This window comes from Mustela nigripes, chromosome 10, assembly GCF_022355385.1.
Source record: "Mustela nigripes isolate SB6536 chromosome 10, MUSNIG.SB6536, whole genome shotgun sequence".
NCBI lineage: Eukaryota > Metazoa > Chordata > Mammalia > Carnivora > Mustelidae > Mustela > Mustela nigripes.
This window is the reverse complement of record NC_081566.1, coordinates 57,722,855-57,741,060: the sequence shown is the minus strand read 5'-3', so window position 1 is coordinate 57,741,060 and position 18,206 is coordinate 57,722,855. Positions and strand designations below refer to the sequence as shown.

General features: G+C 40.7%; 1 protein-coding gene across 5 annotated transcripts in view; it reads right to left on the bottom strand.

The window, feature by feature from the left end:
* The window catches only part of MIA3 (MIA SH3 domain ER export factor 3), a 57,991-nt gene that overhangs the window by 4,399 nt on the left and 35,386 nt on the right, over positions 1-18,206 (bottom strand). For all 5 annotated transcript variants that reach the window (XM_059413380.1, XM_059413381.1, XM_059413382.1 and 2 more), the window contains 19 exons: positions 17,447-17,578; positions 14,282-14,303; positions 13,269-13,357; positions 12,952-13,029; positions 12,750-12,860; positions 11,456-11,527; positions 11,178-11,282; positions 10,373-10,495; positions 10,173-10,284; positions 8,832-8,887; positions 8,651-8,741; positions 8,395-8,533; positions 2,780-2,881; positions 2,062-2,122; positions 1,921-1,956; positions 1,778-1,845; positions 1,584-1,684; positions 1,300-1,437; positions 12-80 (listed from right to left, as the gene is read on the bottom strand). In XM_059413380.1, the coding sequence (XP_059269363.1) occupies positions 12-80; positions 1,300-1,437; positions 1,584-1,684; positions 1,778-1,845; positions 1,921-1,956; positions 2,062-2,122; positions 2,780-2,881; positions 8,395-8,533; positions 8,651-8,741; positions 8,832-8,887; positions 10,173-10,284; positions 10,373-10,495; positions 11,178-11,282; positions 11,456-11,527; positions 12,750-12,860; positions 12,952-13,029; positions 13,269-13,357; positions 14,282-14,303; positions 17,447-17,578 (1,705 nt within the window). The remainder of the gene's footprint in view (positions 1-11; positions 81-1,299; positions 1,438-1,583; positions 1,685-1,777; positions 1,846-1,920; positions 1,957-2,061; positions 2,123-2,779; positions 2,882-8,394; positions 8,534-8,650; positions 8,742-8,831; positions 8,888-10,172; positions 10,285-10,372; positions 10,496-11,177; positions 11,283-11,455; positions 11,528-12,749; positions 12,861-12,951; positions 13,030-13,268; positions 13,358-14,281; positions 14,304-17,446; positions 17,579-18,206) is intronic.

Here is an 18,206-nt window from a genome sequence, read left to right as displayed (position 1 = left end):
AGGTCCCTTACCAGAGGCAGACGGCTTCCCAGATGCCTCAGATGACCATCGAGGACGAGGTAGAGGTCCATCTGCTGACCCTTAAGATAGAAAGAACAGAACCCTTGCATGGATTTTTCAGAAGAAACAAACCAATTGTGGACAGGACAGGGTTCAACTCTACTTAGAAAGCAACATTAAAAATGGCTCTCCTAATACATAAGGGGAAATCCCAACTTAGGCACAAAGCTTAAGAATTAAAACAAGAAGGGTGCCTGGGTGGCTCCGTTGGTTAAGCGTCTGTCTTCAGTGCAGGTCATGATCCTAGAATCGAGTCCCACATCAAGTTCCCTGCTCAGCTACAGTCTGCTTCTCCCTCTCCCTCTGCTGCTCCCCCTGCTTGTGCTCTCTCTCTAAATGTCAAATAAATAAATAAAATCTTAAAAAAAAAAAATTAAAATAAGAACTGTTGGATTCAAAGATCAGCAATAAAACCTGCATGTTAATGGCACCAGCTGGTGTTTGAGTGACAGGCCTGATACAGTTGTACAGGCTGATGATTTCAGTCTGTATGATCTGGTTTCCATACCTCAACAAGTATTACAGACATGTCTTTGATTAGAAACAGACTCATAGCACTGTGTATTAATGAGAAATGAGTGTATGCTCCAGTAATTATATAGTCTTGAAGCTACTTTAATATCCCAGAGGAACGCCATAGTTTTTACTTCACAGTAAAAAAGTAAAAAGCAAACAGTTGCAATTATATATTCTTACTTACAAATGCATTTTATGTATTTATAATACTTAATATATGTTACAGTAATATTAGTAACAATGCTTTCTGTTCTAAAGCAGATCTTGCAGCAGACTACACACCAAAACAAACTAAGACATTTTCTTCCCTATACTGGACAGACCCAAATTCTAAAAACATTGTTTGCATTAGAATTCTCAAGACAAACCAAAAGAGACTCTTGACAGGAAACAAACTGAGGGTTGCTGGGGGGAAGCGGGGTTGGGGAATGGGGAAGTGGGTGCCGGGCATTAAGGCGGAAGCAGGACGGAACGAGCACTGGGTATTATGTATGTAAGACTGATGACCCACTGAACCCTACCTCTGAAACCAATAACATATTAATATATGTAAGACTGATGACCCACTGAGCTCTACCTCTGAAACCAATAACATATTATATGTTTATTAACATATGTTAATATATGTTAATTAACCAAGTTCAAATTTAAAAAAGATCTTAACTAATAGGGGCGGTCATCCTCTAGAAACAGTTTACTACAAGGTAAAATGTGAATGCTCACCAAATTCACCTCTTGGCATCTCTCTTCGGTTAAGTGTAGCGGACAGAGGCCTCGCTGGCGGCTCAGCCGTCAGTGGAGGGGAGCACTCCCCCCCGCTCACAGGAGATGGACCGAAAGAGCCATTCTGGCTTAGAGGACCTGAAGATGATGTGAACTGTTAGCACCCTGAGGCAACCTTTCTTCCCTTTAGTAAGTTCATCAGAATGAAGATACACAGAACCAGAACGTAATGCACACACACTCCGCACACAGCCTCAGGCGCTGCCCCCGAAAGTGCGGCCCACCTCTCCATGGAGGGTTCTGGGTGTTGGGCCTGCCCGGCCTCGGCTTCACAATCACAGGCTCTTCTTGCAGCGCTGCCATCTTCTGGGATAATTCCAGTAACCTTGAATACAGAGAAAAGACAACCTCCATTCCTTACGCTGTGCCTCTGGAAACCCAAGAGCACGCCGAGGAACCGGAATGCCACATCACGTACTTGTGTCTCAGGTTGGCGGCTTCCCTCTTCTCCTCAGTGATCGCTCTCTCTGCAGCACGAGCTTTGAGCTACGGGAGACAAACAGATCCTAATCAGTGCTGGCACGCTACACACGAAATAAAGGAAAGGAAAAAAAATCTTACCCAGTTATCATGAGCTTTCTTCTCATGGGTGGCAATCTGAAAGACAACACGTGGACAACGGCATGTGGGGACTCGTCGCAGCCACTGCCGGCGTCTGTCTCAGACACCGAAGAACCCGCAGCCGCAGGGGAGGAGAATTACCTGGGTTTTGAACGAGCGCTCTGTCTTCAGCAGTTCCTCCTCCATCTCTGCAATTCTGCGCCTAAGAATCACACTTGCTTTTATCAATTAATGTCCAACTAAAGAAAACTTGAAACCGTCTCACCACGTGCCCCTTACTGCGACACCCGCGCTCCCTCGCAGAAATACTCACATGGTCACAATCAGAGAGTAACACGATCAAAACTAAGATGACCTAATTTCCTTATTATTTAATGTAATAAAAACTGTAATTTTCTGGACTGTTCCTCAACACTCTCGAGCAATCCTGCTAGGACACTCTTCCTCCACAAAGCTTTTTTCTTCCTTTACTGACAGCCACAGAAACTTGCCCAGAGCTGTGACTATAGCTCTGCGGTCCAACGGCTGTAATGGTTTCGGATACGACACTACAGCAAGCAGGCTTCCTGACAGAATTCCTCCAACACCCAGAACCGCCCAGCACCAACCAAGTTCCCGGACGGTCTTGCCAGCACTGGGTAGGTACACGGCAATGGCTGTTAACATGACACTGTTCCCTTCGTTAGCTTAAAATGCATTTTTTCTCATGGGAATTAACTATTCATTTTCATAACTATTCAACATCCTGTGACCATTTATTTATGTTCTCTGCTGTTTTGTTCTACACAATGTAACACGGTTTTTAAAGACGTCAGCAGCCTTCCCCCGGCACGGACCCCACTCTCGAAGCTGAACTCACTTGTACATTTTCACTTCTTCCACAGCCAGAAGCGCCTTCTCGTCAGCAGCTGACAGCCGCTGCTCTCTCTCCTGCCGCTCGTACTCTTCCTGACTCAGTTTCCTAAGACAAAATTGGCTGTCAGTCAGACAGGTTTCTGTCTTCCCAGCAGTCTGCCCAAATGCCCCTACTCAAACATCACCTCCCCTCCCCTCTAAAATGCACAGACATACAGAGTCACGGAAGAATTCAAACTTGCCACTCCAGGATAAAAATCAATCTCTGGCCTATCAGCAAACCACCTGCATTTTTTAACTTCTTGTAATTCTTGACACACTAGAAACTAGTTTAGCAAATGTCACTCTATGCCCACCGACTAGTTTCTTGTGCTTAACACAGTGAAAGGACATTTTACTTGACAGTGTAAGGCCATGGCTGATCGACTTCCACCATTAAGTTTCTCAGGCCAAAGCAAGAGGTAGTTACTTCTCCTGTTTCCACCCGAGGAAAACCTGTAATTACTTCCCTTGTTCTACCGTGGAAGGACTGCCTCTTAACCCAAGATGGGTACTGCAATAAAACAGCCAGAGAAAGAAAGAGCCTTCTAAAAGAAAGAGTCTTCTAGCTTCTAAACCATGTAGTTAACCAACCACAGAACATTCCTGTACTTCAGATATGGGACTCCTACTACCTATTTCAGTGGCATGATGACTCAAGAAAGAAAAATCTCAGAATTAGCAATGTCTAGTGAATAAAACAGAAAAAGGGGCACCTGGGTGGCTCAGTGGGTTGAGCCTCTGGTCTTGGGCTCAGGTCATGATCTCAGGGTCCTGGGATCGAGCCCCATGTTGGGCTCTTTGCTCAGCAGGGAGCCTGCTTCCCCCCCCCGCCCCCGTCTGACTCTCTGCCTACTTGTGATCTCTGTCAAATAAATAAAATCTTCAAAATAAAACAGAAAAAGAATCGCAGCTGTTCCATAATCAGGGTCTTATCTACCGGAAACTGATTTTGACCCAATTAAACTTCAACCTCCAGATGCCCGTCTACAATAAATCAATTGCAATGGGAACGTTTATGGGTTGAAAAATGCTATTTTGTTACCCTTGTACATGTTTGGCTACAAGTCTAATTCAGAAGACCCTTAACTTGAAATTTAAATTTCTATGAATCAGAAGCAAAATGAGAAGAGCTACATGGTTAAAAGGTTTAACAAGGAAGAAAAGGTTTATGTATTCTTTTATAACTGCCCATTCAACACTCAGCAAAGTATTTTACAAATGGCTACACTATATTGGCTACCTCCTGAGATGCTAAGATAAAAGTACTGGCAAAGTACTATTCCCTGCACTAACAGAGCTCATAGCTGAATATGTGAAAGATACACATAAGAACAGAAAAATCCCTGACTCTGGCTTAGGAAGAAAGGTGAGAAACGGGAGGTCTTGAAGAAAAGCTCAATCAAAATTTTTTTCCCGGTAATGAATAAGCTGGTCTGAAAATACGGAGAACAATTAGAACATTGGCTAAAAATAAAAAGACTCTGCCTGAAGACATCAGAGACTTAATATATTAGTTGACAAGTTAATATATGAGGCCAAGCTCCAGGAGAAAAAGAAATCTCAGAATTACAAGAAAGTCTGGCGTCTGAAGCCACCTTTCTCCCAGGTTCATTCCATGCACTGAAGACCATGGAGACTTAAGAAGACTGAGAAGAACTTTCACCAGAAACGGGTTCAAAGAAAAATGGAGTTCAAGGTCGTCAATGAAGGGGACCGCCAATCAAAATCCGAGGCTTTGAGTTTGGACTAGAAAGAGCTGTGCAAACAGGCAACACAGTGTCCTTTGAAGGGACAAGGCCAATTTTAAATGACATAAATTGCCGACTGGATTAAAGTAACAACCTCATGTACAAATAAACTCAAATCTTTTCCATAGGAAAATAACATCATCCTAGACCTCTAGCTTTCTCTACGGTTATTAGAGACAATTTTTGCCACTCAGTCAAAACTGACCAGGGACTCCACAAAACACCGAGATCAAATCTAAAAACCAAGAGGGATGGACCCATAGCTGAATCTTTACAGACTTTAAAATAATTATGCTTATAGGGGCACCTGGGTGGCTCAGTGGGTTAAAGCCTCTGCCTTCTGCTCAGGTCATGATCCCAGGGTCCTGGGATGGAGCCCCGCATGGGGCTCTCTGCTCTGTGGGGAGCCTGCTAACTCCTCTCTCTCTCTCTCTCTCTCTGCCTGCCTCTCTGCCTACTTGTGATCTCTGTCTGTCAAATAAATAAATAAAATCTTAAAAAATAATAATAATAATTATGCTTATATAATCAAAGTAAAAGTCAAAATTATAAATTTTAGCAGAATCTGTAAAATTGAAACATAGTAACTGAAATTAAGAATTATTAATAGGGGGCGCCTGGGTGGCTTGGTGGGTTAAAGCCTCTGCCTTTGGCTCCTGTAGTGATCCCAGGGTCCTGGGATCGAGCCCCATGTCAGGCTCTCTGCTCCACGGGGAGCCTACTTTCTCCTCTCTCTCTGCCTGCTTGTGATCTCTGTCTGTCAAATAAATAAATAAAATCTTTAAAAAAAAAAAAAGGAATTATTAATAGGGGCTCCTGGGTGACTCAGTTGGTTAAGTGCCTGACTCTTGATTTCAGCTTTAGGTCATGATCTCAGCTCATAGTGTTGAGTCCCACATCAGGTGCCTCACACAGAGAGGACTCTGCTGTAGATTTTCTACCCTCCCTCGCCCCCTCTGCCCCTGTGCATGAGTACATGTGCGTACACGCTCTCAAACAAATAGATTTTTATTAAAAAGCCCTCAATGAATGATTTTAGCAGCTGACTTGACAAAGTGAAGTGAGACCTTAGCATATGAGACAGGTCAGAAAAAACGCCATTCAGAATGCAGCAAATCAGGTAAGAATGTAGGAGACACAGGGGAAATAGTAAAAAAATTTAAATAGAATCTTACAAAAGAGAGATTAAAGCAGAATCAATATACAAAGCAAGGTCCCCAAAACCAAGAGGAGCTAATGACCCCAAGCACCATAAATACGAACAAGGTGGGAAGAGGGCAGAGAAACAAAAAATGCCCACACACGTCTCACACCTGAACACCTCCCACTAACACTGCTGAAGAACCAGAAAGGATGACTGAGGGCTCCAAGGGCAGCAGTGAGACACTGGGGAGGGAAAAAACAATGGATACTGGAATCCTCAAAGGAACTACAAAACCAGAAAGTAATTGGTTACTTTCAAAGTAATGAAATTAAATAACTGCGAGCATCTCACAGCCAGCAGAACGAACAATCCTTAGAAAGATGTTATCATACAAGAGATAAACTGATCATATCTTTCACTCAAGGATGGCCTTCGAGGAGAGTGAAAGAGACCCGCAGTGAAAAACTACAGACGTGGGCAAGGCGGAAGAGCTATAGGAACTATGGAAGTGTGTGTCAGCAGAATGAACGCCGGCCAGACCGCGATGCAGTACGACACTGAAACGTCTCTGGAGTTTAGGTGTAGAGGGAATGACGATGTCATTCGAATAGCATCTATGTCAGATGGGAGCTAAAGCCCAGAAAGAGGCACACTTAGTCATGTATATCACACTGTAACAAGTTCAGGACCCATGTTATGGTCTTTAGGGTAAGTATAGGAGGAGAGAAAGAGCAACCTCTAACTACCAAGCCTTAAAGAGCACAAAAGCAGAATTATGAAAAATACTCCAATAATCCAAAAGACAGAAAGAAGGAAGAAACACAGAACAGACCATCAAACAGAAAGCAAACAATAACAGGTGGATTTATTTTAATTTTTTTTTTTAATTTTTAAGTAATCTGTACACCCAACATGTGGCCTGAACTCACAACCCTAAGATCAAGAGTCACATGCTCTACCATGTGAGCCAATTTGGCGTCCCAGTCACACATAGATTTAAACCCGTGTGTGTGTGTGTGTGTGTGTGTGTATGTGTTGAGGAGTTACATAGAAAAAATGTGCACTCACCCAGTCTCTACAGCTACATACCTATTTATGTCACAACAGACTCCAGAAAAGATTTTAAGAAACATAAACGTTTCAATGGGCAGAGACTGCCAGGTGGAGAAACTGTAAAAGGGTATTTTTCTGCAGAGAAAGCAGCATACGTAGTGACAATGAGGCTCAGAGTGGCATGAGGAACGGTGTTCAGTGTGGCTGCAGGGCGGAAAGCATCAGAAGTTGCTGCAGGAAATGCACCTGAAGCAGCTCCAGACAACTGAGTAAGTGTCCTGTGTGCCTGCATGAGAGTCTAGAACTGATCCAGAAGAGAATGGAGCCCTCCTGACAGATTTTAAGCACTCGAGGCCATGCAGGGACCTGCACTTTAAGTGAGTTCACTCGAGACTGAGAATGAATAAGAGCCTGGAAGGGGGGTCTGAGAAAGGGCAGGTGATGAGAGGTCCCATCAGGGACTGTCAGGAAAGAGGATGTGGACCTGAACTAACCCAGGCTCTGGAGATGGAGAGCACGGTACAAACCAGATATGCTGGACGGACCAACTAAACCAGTGCCACAATGACTATCATGAAGAAAAACAACCGACATTTAGGAAATTATTATTAATTTATTAATTATGTTTTATTAATTATTTATTATTATTTCTGGTGGCAAAGAAATACTCTCAAAAAAAAAAAAAAAAAGGTAATGAAATTAGGAATATTTCTCTGAAAACAGGCCAGGTATTTAAAGCTGGCCTAAACGAAATCTAGAAAATCTAAACTGACTGCACAGTGAGCAAAGAATCCGAGAAAACATTAGTGGTCTGCTTTCGATGTTTCATGGCACCAGGCAATAGCAGCCTGAGCATTTAGAAAAGATAAGCTTTGCTCAGCAGAATAAGCCTTCTCAGAGGCCGCCATAGATCTATTTTTGGAGAATTCTGGTAATTTTGTGGGGGAAAAAAACTTAAAATGAACTACAAAAGTCTATCTTTCAAGAAACACACGTAACTCCAGATTTGAGATGGAGATTTCAAGATATTAATACCTAAATATACACACAGATCAGGTACGTCTAAATTTAATACTCCAAACACCCTCACCATAATTACAGTGTGTAACGTTTAACCTGAGATATTTGACTAAACTCCAAAACTTAGGATACCTTCAAATAACTAAATTTTTGGAGTGTTTATTCCACTAAACATCGTGTCCTACAAATCACTCAGGATTCTCAAAGGCTGTATTAAGAAGCAGTAGAACAGGGGCGCCTGGGCAGCTCAGCTGGTTAAGCAACTGCCTTCAGCTCAGGTCACAATCCTGGAGCCCCGGGATGGAGTCCCGCACATCAGGCTCCCTGTTTGGTGGGGAGTCTGCTTCTCCCTTACCCTACACCCCCATGCTTGCTCTCTCTCCCTCAAATAGAGCAATAGAACAGACACAGGACAAATCACACTTACTTAAAATGCCACAAAGAAAGTAAAGTACATGGCAGAGCACGAGAGGGACCGGTTCTTCACAGCGCACATGCCATAGCAGGACTGCTGCTCTAGTAAACCACTCCCTGTCAAACAACCTGCAGTCCAGTAGTGCACACATTCACTTACATGGCGAGACCGCTAACGACTGGGCACAATTATCTTACTTTTGCAGCGCCATCTCCTTCTCCTGGTACAGCTCATTCAGAATCTCTACTTTCTGCCTCAGGGTTTGGCATTCATCCTCCAGGATGGCTTTGGTTGACTGCAGTGAATTGCGGTCATCTTCTAACTTCTTTATTTGGTCTGGAGAGGATAAAATGGTTGAGCTGGGCGTGTGCACAGGGCTCACAAACTGGTGGGGTAGGGGGGCGGCTGGAAGGAGTCAGAAACTCAGCACTTTCTTCTCAGGAAGCAGCCTACCTTCCAGGTTACATTTAGTAGACATCGAGGCTCTAAGCTTAACTTGTAGAAGTTTTAGATCCTCTTCAACTACTGAAACTGCAGTTTGTGTCTAAAAATTCCAACAGAGAGAACTATTCTTACAAGGGAGGCACAATGAGAATTCAAAGGTACTTACAGTACTCCAGAGAAAAGCTCATACCCGAGAAATGTCCATCATCTGCTTAATTTGATTTTTCACTTTCTCACTCTGGTCACCTAAAATACAAAAAGCTTTAATTGCCTTTTCCTCCTTTGCTTTTTAAATGTACTTTCTTGATTTCTCCAAAAATAAACAATTATGATTATGTTCAAACATTCAAAGGAAAAACAAATCAACCAAGGGAACTAATTAGGCTCCATGACTTTTAAGAGAATTGCAAATTCAAAAAGCGAATTCCCAGTTTGTACAGCAAAAGTGTTATCTGTGCCATTCTCAAACAAGAAGGGATGTGTGAACTAAAGCTCTTTCTTCTCGTTCAGATCTGTGTCCACCTGGTCATGTGTCTTATTTAGACAGACTTCCTCTTCCATTCTCCCCTTGAATCTGCTACCAGGCATGGTTGAAAATGCCCACTGTGAAAGCAATATCTGATTTGAAAAACATGTCCAGAAACACATCCTTCATCAGTCAACACTGCTACCTTCAGCTCTACACTCAAGCCTTCGTTAGTTTACGGCTCTCCCGACTTCAGTACTCTTGAAATCAGTTAGAGGCCTTAAAACTGCAGAGCTACAGAGATGATGAGCACTAAATTCAAAGGTCATCTCCATGGCAATGAGACATAGATTTCTCCTACTGAACAGTGTTCATACTTACAGGTCTAAGTCACAGCTCTGCTGCTCTCGCCCTAGTGCAAACAGTCCTCAGTGGTATGGAAAAGCAGTCTATGCACACCCACTGCTATACCACAGCTCTGCAACCCACCTCTGCCCCGTGCACAAAGAGGTGTTTCTAAGTCCAGTGATAGGCATCTACAGCTCTTAACGTTTAAGTTAATCAGTGGACGGCTGGGTGGCTCAGTCAGTTAAGTGGCTGCCTTCGGCTCAGGTCATGATCCCAGTGACCTGGGATGGAGTCCCAAATCGGGCTCCTTGCTTAGCAGGGAGCCTGCTTCTCCCTCTGCCTGACAATCTGGCTGCCTGTGCTCCCTCTCTCTCTGAGATAGATAAATAAATAAATATATAACTGATCAATCTTAAAAAAAAAAAAAGAAGAAGTTAGTCAGGGGCGCCTGGGTAGCTCTGTCAGTTAAGCCTCTGACTCTTGATTTCGGTTCACATCATGATCTTGGGGTTCTGAGATCAAGCTCTGCATTGGACTCCTTGCTCAGTGGGGAGCCTGCTTGAGATTCTCTCCCTCTCCCCTGACCCTGCTCATTCTAAAATAAATAAATCATTAAAAAAAAAAAAAAAAGAGGAAGTTAGTCAGCCAAAAGGAGCATCAGTGTACTTAAAGACAGGAACACAAAAAGAGGTCCAACCTCCCTGAAACCAAACTTACCTCCCACTTCTCCATTTGCTAATTCATCTAACTCACTTCCTCCTTTATTCTGACCCTCAGATTCAGATTCACAATCTAACTGATTCAACTGGGTAATGCAGTTAGTCAAAGCCTAGAAAAGAAGCAAAGGGACATTAGAAAGAGCTTCTCAAATAGATTTCATGAGGATTAAGCATGTATTGTCAAGAGAATAAACTTACATTGATATTATCATCTTTGTGAGAAAGAGCTACTTCCAAATTTTTCTGAGATTTCTCAAATGCTTTGATTTGGTCACTGAGCTCAGCATGTGATTTGCTCCAGTCTTTGATTTCTTGCTGCAACTGAAAAGTTAAAACACATGAATTTCCAAAGGCTAGGGCTCTTGCACTGGACACATCAGGAATATGTGAATGAAACAGGGAAGCAGGGAGCCATTCTCTTCTTTGGCCTGTTTCTATGGACTGAGGCCTTCGTGACGGGAGAGGGGAGAGTGGCTCCTACCCTCAGAGCTGCAGTAAGCACATGGGATGAGAGCGGTCGAGGAAGTCAACCCAGTTACTGCAACCTTCAGAAAACTGCAGCCCATTCAAATAATTCACTTTCACAGGAACAGAAGAACACATTTCACTGTCTCCCATGTCCACACTCCAGATCATATAACCTTCCTTTTGTCAATAAAGCAGTAATTGCTCAAAGCAGGGTTAAAATTCATAATTCTTTGGTCAAGAAGCAAATCCATCATCCCACTGAGGCTATTCAAGTTAATAATTGGTTGGTATTTGACAAGACAAAGACTAAAAACACTGACAGCAATAAGAAATTATAGATAAGAACAGAAAATCTAGAACAGATGGAGAATATATACATGCACTCAATTTTGGAAGCTTAAACTTTGCGTATCTAAGAATAAAATTCTGCATACATATTTCATTTCCTTAAAAACAGATCTGAGAAAAGATACTCAAGGGGTAATGATACTCAGTCCCTTCCTCCACATAATCTAGAACATTAACTTTTCTTTACCTGTTCTTTCTTCTTCTTCAGCTTGGCATTTTCCTCTTTAATCCGATGGCATTCAGACTTCACCTTCTCTTCACTAAGTTTGGCTTCATTAAGCGCAATCTGAACCTAATACAAAACACTCCTATTAGTGAGTTCATTCCAAAGGAGGGGTATTACACTTTCCCAATTAGACATCATGTAGTTTTCATTTATTGCAAATTCTAGCACATATCAAATGTTGCTCTTCAACAAAACTAAGACACCCTATTAACATTTTGCAGAATTAAAGGCAGCTTTACCTCTGAAAATTCTGAGGCATTCACTGAAATGACATCCTTTAGCCTCTCTATAGATTTCTTGTTTTCCGATATCTGCCATGTGGAAGAAAAACACAAAAAAGGTATTATGATTTTAGTACAAATGGTAGGATATGTGCTAAAAAGATGAAATGCTATCCCAGAGCCGTCGCCTACATATTAGGTAAAAGCAGGTGATTCAGTGTTAGCTGGGGAGAAAAGTCAAGACTGTAAAGAGGTAAGAAAAAAATAACTGGAGCTCTAACTGCGTGCATCTGCGACCTTCCTTGCTATGAGCTAATGTGATAGGTAGATGACCAGACAAAAAGGTGAAAAAAAGCAGGGAGAAAAAAAGGGGGGGGGGGAGAAATGTTCAAGTAGTCTAGTTGAAATCAACTGGCAGAGAAAAAAAAAATCCTCCCGGTCACCTTAAAAATTCTCTTGCCCAGGGGCTCCTGGGTGGCTCAGTGGGTTAAGCCTCTGCCTTTGGCTCAGGTCGTGATCCCAGGGTCCTGGGATCGAGCCCCGCATTGGGCTCTCTGCTCAGCAGGGAGCCTGTTTCCCCTCTCTGTCTCAGCCTGCCTCTCTGCCTACTTGTGACCTCTGTCTGTCAAATAAGTAAATAAAATCTTTAAAAAAAAAAAAAAATTCTCTTGCCCAAACTAAAAATGGTTGGACTTGAGGACAGACAGACATATCTCATTTATGGAAGAATTCCAAATAATCTGTCAAGGATACTGCCTCCTCAAGGAGGTATAACATACTCTTCACTCTTTTCATCCCAGGCTGGGCAAAGGTACTTCCTTCAGAAGTGAACAGTACACCAAGAGTGGGAATGGTTCTACTGAGAGTAGAGAAACCTGGCAAATACCTGGCCAGGTAGGTCACAAGCTCAACTGGGTGTGCAACATATGGGAACTCTCTGAAACTTCCCTGTAGTTCTTAAACGGTTCTAAAAGGCTTGTTTTTAAAAGGAATCATGCAAAACAAAACAAAGTACTAGAACTGTTCAACAGGGCTACGGTTTCTTAGTTGCTCTACATGTTTCAGATGGCAGAGCCAAGCAATACAGAAATTATCCAGGGCTGAGGACAAAAATATTTCCTAGGACCATGAAAATAACAACTTGTGGTATTAGCATTTAAGATTCCATGAAGACAGATGAATACAGGTTCAACTTCCCTGTCTCCCAAATCCTCCTCTGGTTACACCCTGGGAAAATGCAGAGTTCATTCCACCCCATCTAGAAAACAGTTTGAAAGCTAAATTACAGTTAACGATTTGTAATAAAACTTACCAAGTCCTGATTCTTCACATTCTGTTCCCTCTCAGATTCTAACATAACACGCAGATTTTTAGCTGTATTATCCAGAATTCCATTAGTTTCCTCAAGTTTCTTGATTGTATCCTATTAAAAGAGACATTAAAATTAATAGTAACTACTCACTATTTTTCTTTTGTTTTTAGAATGTAATCTCAAAAAGAGAAAGGATTTTTACCTTATATTTAATTGCTTCATCAGAGAGAATCATATTTTGTTTCTTAGTCTCTTGAACATGTTTCTTTGACTCCTTAATCTATTTAAAATAAAGCACACAGAATTCAGAACTATAAGTCACAGGTGTATCAAAACTTATCTGAGAGGTAACCCCTTAGAGAAGAAAGCTGTACTTTACACATACGATGATTACTTCAGATCTGGATGGCTCATAGGAAATAATGAAATTTTAAAATACCATAATAACTGCACCATAACAGAGGAGGAAATAATTCAAGCTGGAATCCTGAGGGGAAAATATTGAAAGAATAGCTATACCTTCTGTTCGTAATTTGACAACTTTTGTACAAGTTCTGCGTTTTCTTTCATGATATTCTTCACCTTTGCAGCAATCTGCTGCTCAGTAACTAAAGGGGAGAGGAAATCCATAAGATTATTATGAGAACTAAGTAAAACTAAATAACCCAAGGTATTAGCAGCACATTACCTAGCACTATGAGGAAAAGAACTTCTTAACATAACTATTACGCTTTTGAGAAAGCAACCTGCAGTCATGGCAAGTAAGGGTGTAAAAATACTACTAGATAAGGAAAATCGGGGCGCCTGGGTAGCTCAGTCAGTTGAGTGTCTGCCTTCTGCTTGGGTCGTGATCCCAGAACCCCCATCAGGTTTCCTGCTCAGAGAGAGAGCCTGCTTTTTCCTCTGTCCTTCCCCCAGCTCATTCTCTCAATCTCTCTCTCAAATAAATAAAATCTAAAAATAAATAAATACATAAAATAAGAAAAATATAATAAGGACCCTTCCTTCAGTGAGATTCCAATTTAGTTCAAAAATAAGAAATATAATAAAATATTTTGGCTTGATAGCCTTCCCTTCATGGTGTACCTTTCTTCTCAGAAACTGTGATCATTCAAATATATGTCATTTGCAAAAAGAAAAAGACAAAAAAATACAAGCACACTGATTTACATCTCTATTCCTCAAATCATATACTTAAATATTTACTGTATTGATCAAACCATTAGCTCAGGAACACTGTTCATATGCAATAAATCTGAAAAAAAAAAAAGTCAACAAAGCCAATCTGCCCCAAATCAAACTAATCATCTTCCTCCTCCCACAATTTGTTCCACTTCACCTCCTATCTCAGTTGGTAGCATCACTATCTACACTCTGTCATCCAAGCTAGCAACTAGGATCAGTAAAATGTTCAGGAGTAAGTCAATCCGACATCAGAAGTCACTGTATCTACTTCTATCTTACATAAAATTCATATCTAACACTAATACTGAAGGAAGAGTACAAACAACAGAATAAACCTAAGTATTTACCTTGATATACTCTACTCTTTACCTAGAAGAAAAATAAAATTAAATTAGATGTCAAAACATTTTAATAACAGAAATATGATAGTATTTCAATATTACGAAAATATTATATACAAGTCAAATCATAACAAAATGAAAATTTAGTAAAAGTTTGGTTCACTATAATCCATAGAATTAAAAAATAAAAAGATTAAAAAGCATTTCAAATGTGGGGTGCCTCAGTGCCTCAGTCAGTTAAGCATCTGCCTTCAGCTCACGTCATGATCCCAGGGTTCTGGGATCAAGTACTACACTGGGCTCCTTGCTCAGCAGGGAGTCTGCTTCTTTCATTACCCCATCCCCCGCTCATGACCTCTCATGCTATCTCTAACAAATAAATAAAATCTTAAAAAACAATAAAAACATATTTTTTAAAAAAGCATTTCAAATGTAATTGGTAGGGATGCCTCACAATTTCTGGTAGAAGCACTAAAGTGAATACATCATTTTGCAAATAAAGATATGTTTATGTATTAAATGGGCACCAATCTTATTAAGCTCTTAATTTTAATAATGGAAATGGATATTTTCATATTACATATATCAATGCTTCTTTTACCCCAAATCATTTATTTGACAACCCCAAATAGTGAGAATGAAGTCCAGAAACATTGATCATTCAAAGACACTTTCAGGAAACAAAATTAAAGGCATAATCTTTGTACTAAGATATGTCTCTCTCCCTCTCCAGAAAACATCTATGAAGTCCTATTACAAGTTAGCAACTGGCTGCATTTAGAGACCTAAAAATTATGCTAGGTCATCTGATTTTCTCAAAACCCCTAAACATAGTGGTCATCCACCTGAAAGGGAAAGAAGGCTGCTAGAGGAAAAGGCACAAGCAACCAGAGCAATGACACCTCACTAACCTCTAAATCCTCTCTAAAGACGGCACTGAATTATAGGATTGCAAAATCTAAGCAGGGGGCACATGGGGGGCTCAGTCAGTTGTGTCTGCTTCAGCTCAAATCATGATCTCAGGGTCCTGGGATCAAGCCCCCAAGTCAGGCTCCCTGCTCAGTAGGGAGTCTGCCGCTCCCTCTGCCCCTCTTCCCTAGTTTTTGCACGCTCTCTCTCTCACAAATAAAATCTTATTAAAAAAAAAAAATCTAAGCAGTACTCAATTTTTTAAAAATTGCATCACTGAAAGTCTTTGTAACCCAGAAGTTATTTCCACTTTCAAAAGTTATAAATAGTAATGAAATACTCAGATCAGTCCATAAATCATCCATGGTATCTCATCATTATTACAGTATCCAACCGCATGTATAATAATGTTGTTATTGGAAAATGCATTCAGAGTTCCAACATGGAAAGAAATGACTGTTTTTCTAATGCCACAGGCTTGTTAATGAGACAGTAAGTCCACAACAGTAGGCGGGAGGAGGCAGGAAGAAACAAGAAGCAGGCAAATGAGAGCAGGGACCAAGGTTCCAAAGTCAACTGCTGAGGTTGAGAAACAGCAGTGAGGACATAAAGCCTGCATCATCCTGTGAAAATGTAAACAGGTGTTAGGATTTTTAAGATGGGAGAAACAAGAGTGGGAAATAAAAAAACGTTTTCCCCTTTCCCCTTCCACTCATCCTTTCTATGTTCCCTTTCCCCTTCCATCTGAGGAAAAGTCCCATGAGATCAGAGCACTCTTCCCAGGAATCCAGGCAAATGACCCTTCTTTTTAAGTGATTTTATCATCACTTGTACAAGGAGAGAAAGCTTATGAACAATGGTATGCCTGATAAAACTAAGAAATCAGAAAAAAAATCTTAGAAAGACATGCATCCAATGCTTTGGCTACTTTATTAACTGTTAAGCTTCAACTGAAACTGAAAGCTTTTCATCTGCGAAGCTCATTCACCCAGGGCGCCTGGGTGGCTCAGTGGATTAAGCCGCTGCCTTTGGCTCAGGTCATGATCTCAGGGTCCTGGGATCGAGCCCCATGTCAGGTTGTCTGCTCAGTAGGGAGCCTGCTTCTCCTCTCTCTCTCTCTCTGCCTGCCTCTCTGCCTACTTGTGATTTCTGTCTGTCAAAAAGAAATAAACTCTTAAAAAAAAAAAAAAAAAAAGCTCATTCACCCAAGATTTCTTCTCCAGTTATGTTAGATAACTATGAAACAAAAAAGACATAATACAGTCACAAGACTGAATACATATGAGCATACATATATAGATAAGCAAAAAAGACAAATTCTGCACGGGAAGAGACTCTGAAGACATAAAACTTTTAGTAGTGTGTCTTTGAATACTACATAATCTGTTTTTCCAAATAAGAAGTTATTTTATGAGTCTAATAGCAAATGATCAAGTTAGAAAATATGTGAGACAAAACAAAACAAAAAATCTAACACATTTTGCAGATGTGTTATCTGTAGATAACACATCTGCAAATATACTGCAAAATTACCTAGGGTCTTAGATATATTTTTTACTATTTTGTTCTCTTGTAGCATTTATTTCTGTGTAAACATCTATTTTTATATAATTATATATACAACATACAGTTTGTATTTTACAGTCCTGATTTCTGCTATTTCCACTTAATATTAAATTGTGAACATTTTCTGGGCTCCTGTATCTTCAAAATAACATAAATTTCAAGAGTTACCTAGTATCCTATTATATGGATATACAATAATTTAACAATTCCCCTACTGCAGATCATTTAGTTTGCACCAAGTTTTCACTCAAAAATAGTGTTTCACTGATCACTCTTATATAAAACTTTTAATGCATGACTGGTTATTTCTCTAGGACAGATTAATTACACATGGCTTTATAATAAAAGGATATGAAAACTTTAAGGCTTCTGATACATACTACTTAACTGCTTTTCAAGATGGCTCTAAGACTTGCCAGTTCTACTAGGAACTTATACATGTGCCCAAGTAGGTACATATACATTTAATCTTTAGATTTTAAGATTTATAAATTGAGGTTTTCAGATTAAAATTATACATATTGTCTTGTTCACCTAAATCTTTACCAACAAAGATTATACTGAACTACTTCACAAGATTAGCTGAGATCAGAAGCATTTGTGTTCGTGTTCATAAATGAAAAAGAAACAAGAGGGCTAGCGATTATAAAATATCTGGTGTCTTGATGAGTCAAAGTGTAAGTTTAATTTACTCACAGCAAGGACAGTTCTCCAGAAGAAGACGGCAAATGAACCAATTCCCAAGAAGGCGGTGATAAGTACAGGTTTCCATGGCAACCCGTAAAAATCAGGCCCAGGCTGAACATCATCAGGCAACGTAGCAACTAACTGAAACAGAAATATTGGAAATAACAAGAATCCATGAAACAGTCACAAAGAACCATCCACAGAAATTCTAAACCGACCTCCACCAGGTAACCACCCCCTCAAAATTCTTTAGTAGCTTCCACTGCTTCCATAGAGATGGGGTACTGGCAGCCTCTTATTTCTTGTCTGGCTTCAAGTACTCCTGAATATTATGAATCTAAATGTATTTAAGCTGAACACATACTTCCAGTTTGCAACAGGACCTACCACATCGTGTCGTCTAGGACACGCCTAATGTCTCTGGATCAGACTTTCCTCTTAACTCCTAATAAAAAGCCACATAAAACACAAAATTGAACACCCTAGAGAGAAAATCAATTTGTACGGCGGCAAATAAAAGCAAAATGATAGCGAATAACCCAAATAATGTGCTTCTCCTCCAAGATTTTCAATCTTTATTCTACTGTTACATAAAAACAAAAGCTGAGTAAGCTCGGACGGCTGCTCGTAACCGGTCCAGACCGCGGCTCTGAAGCGAACCGTCTTCTCCATAACGCCGCGCCTGCATTTTAGACGCTTCCTGGCATGCGGCTGTATGAACACTGTCCCACCTTCTACAAGCACACAGCTACCCTGCTGGCCCCAACCC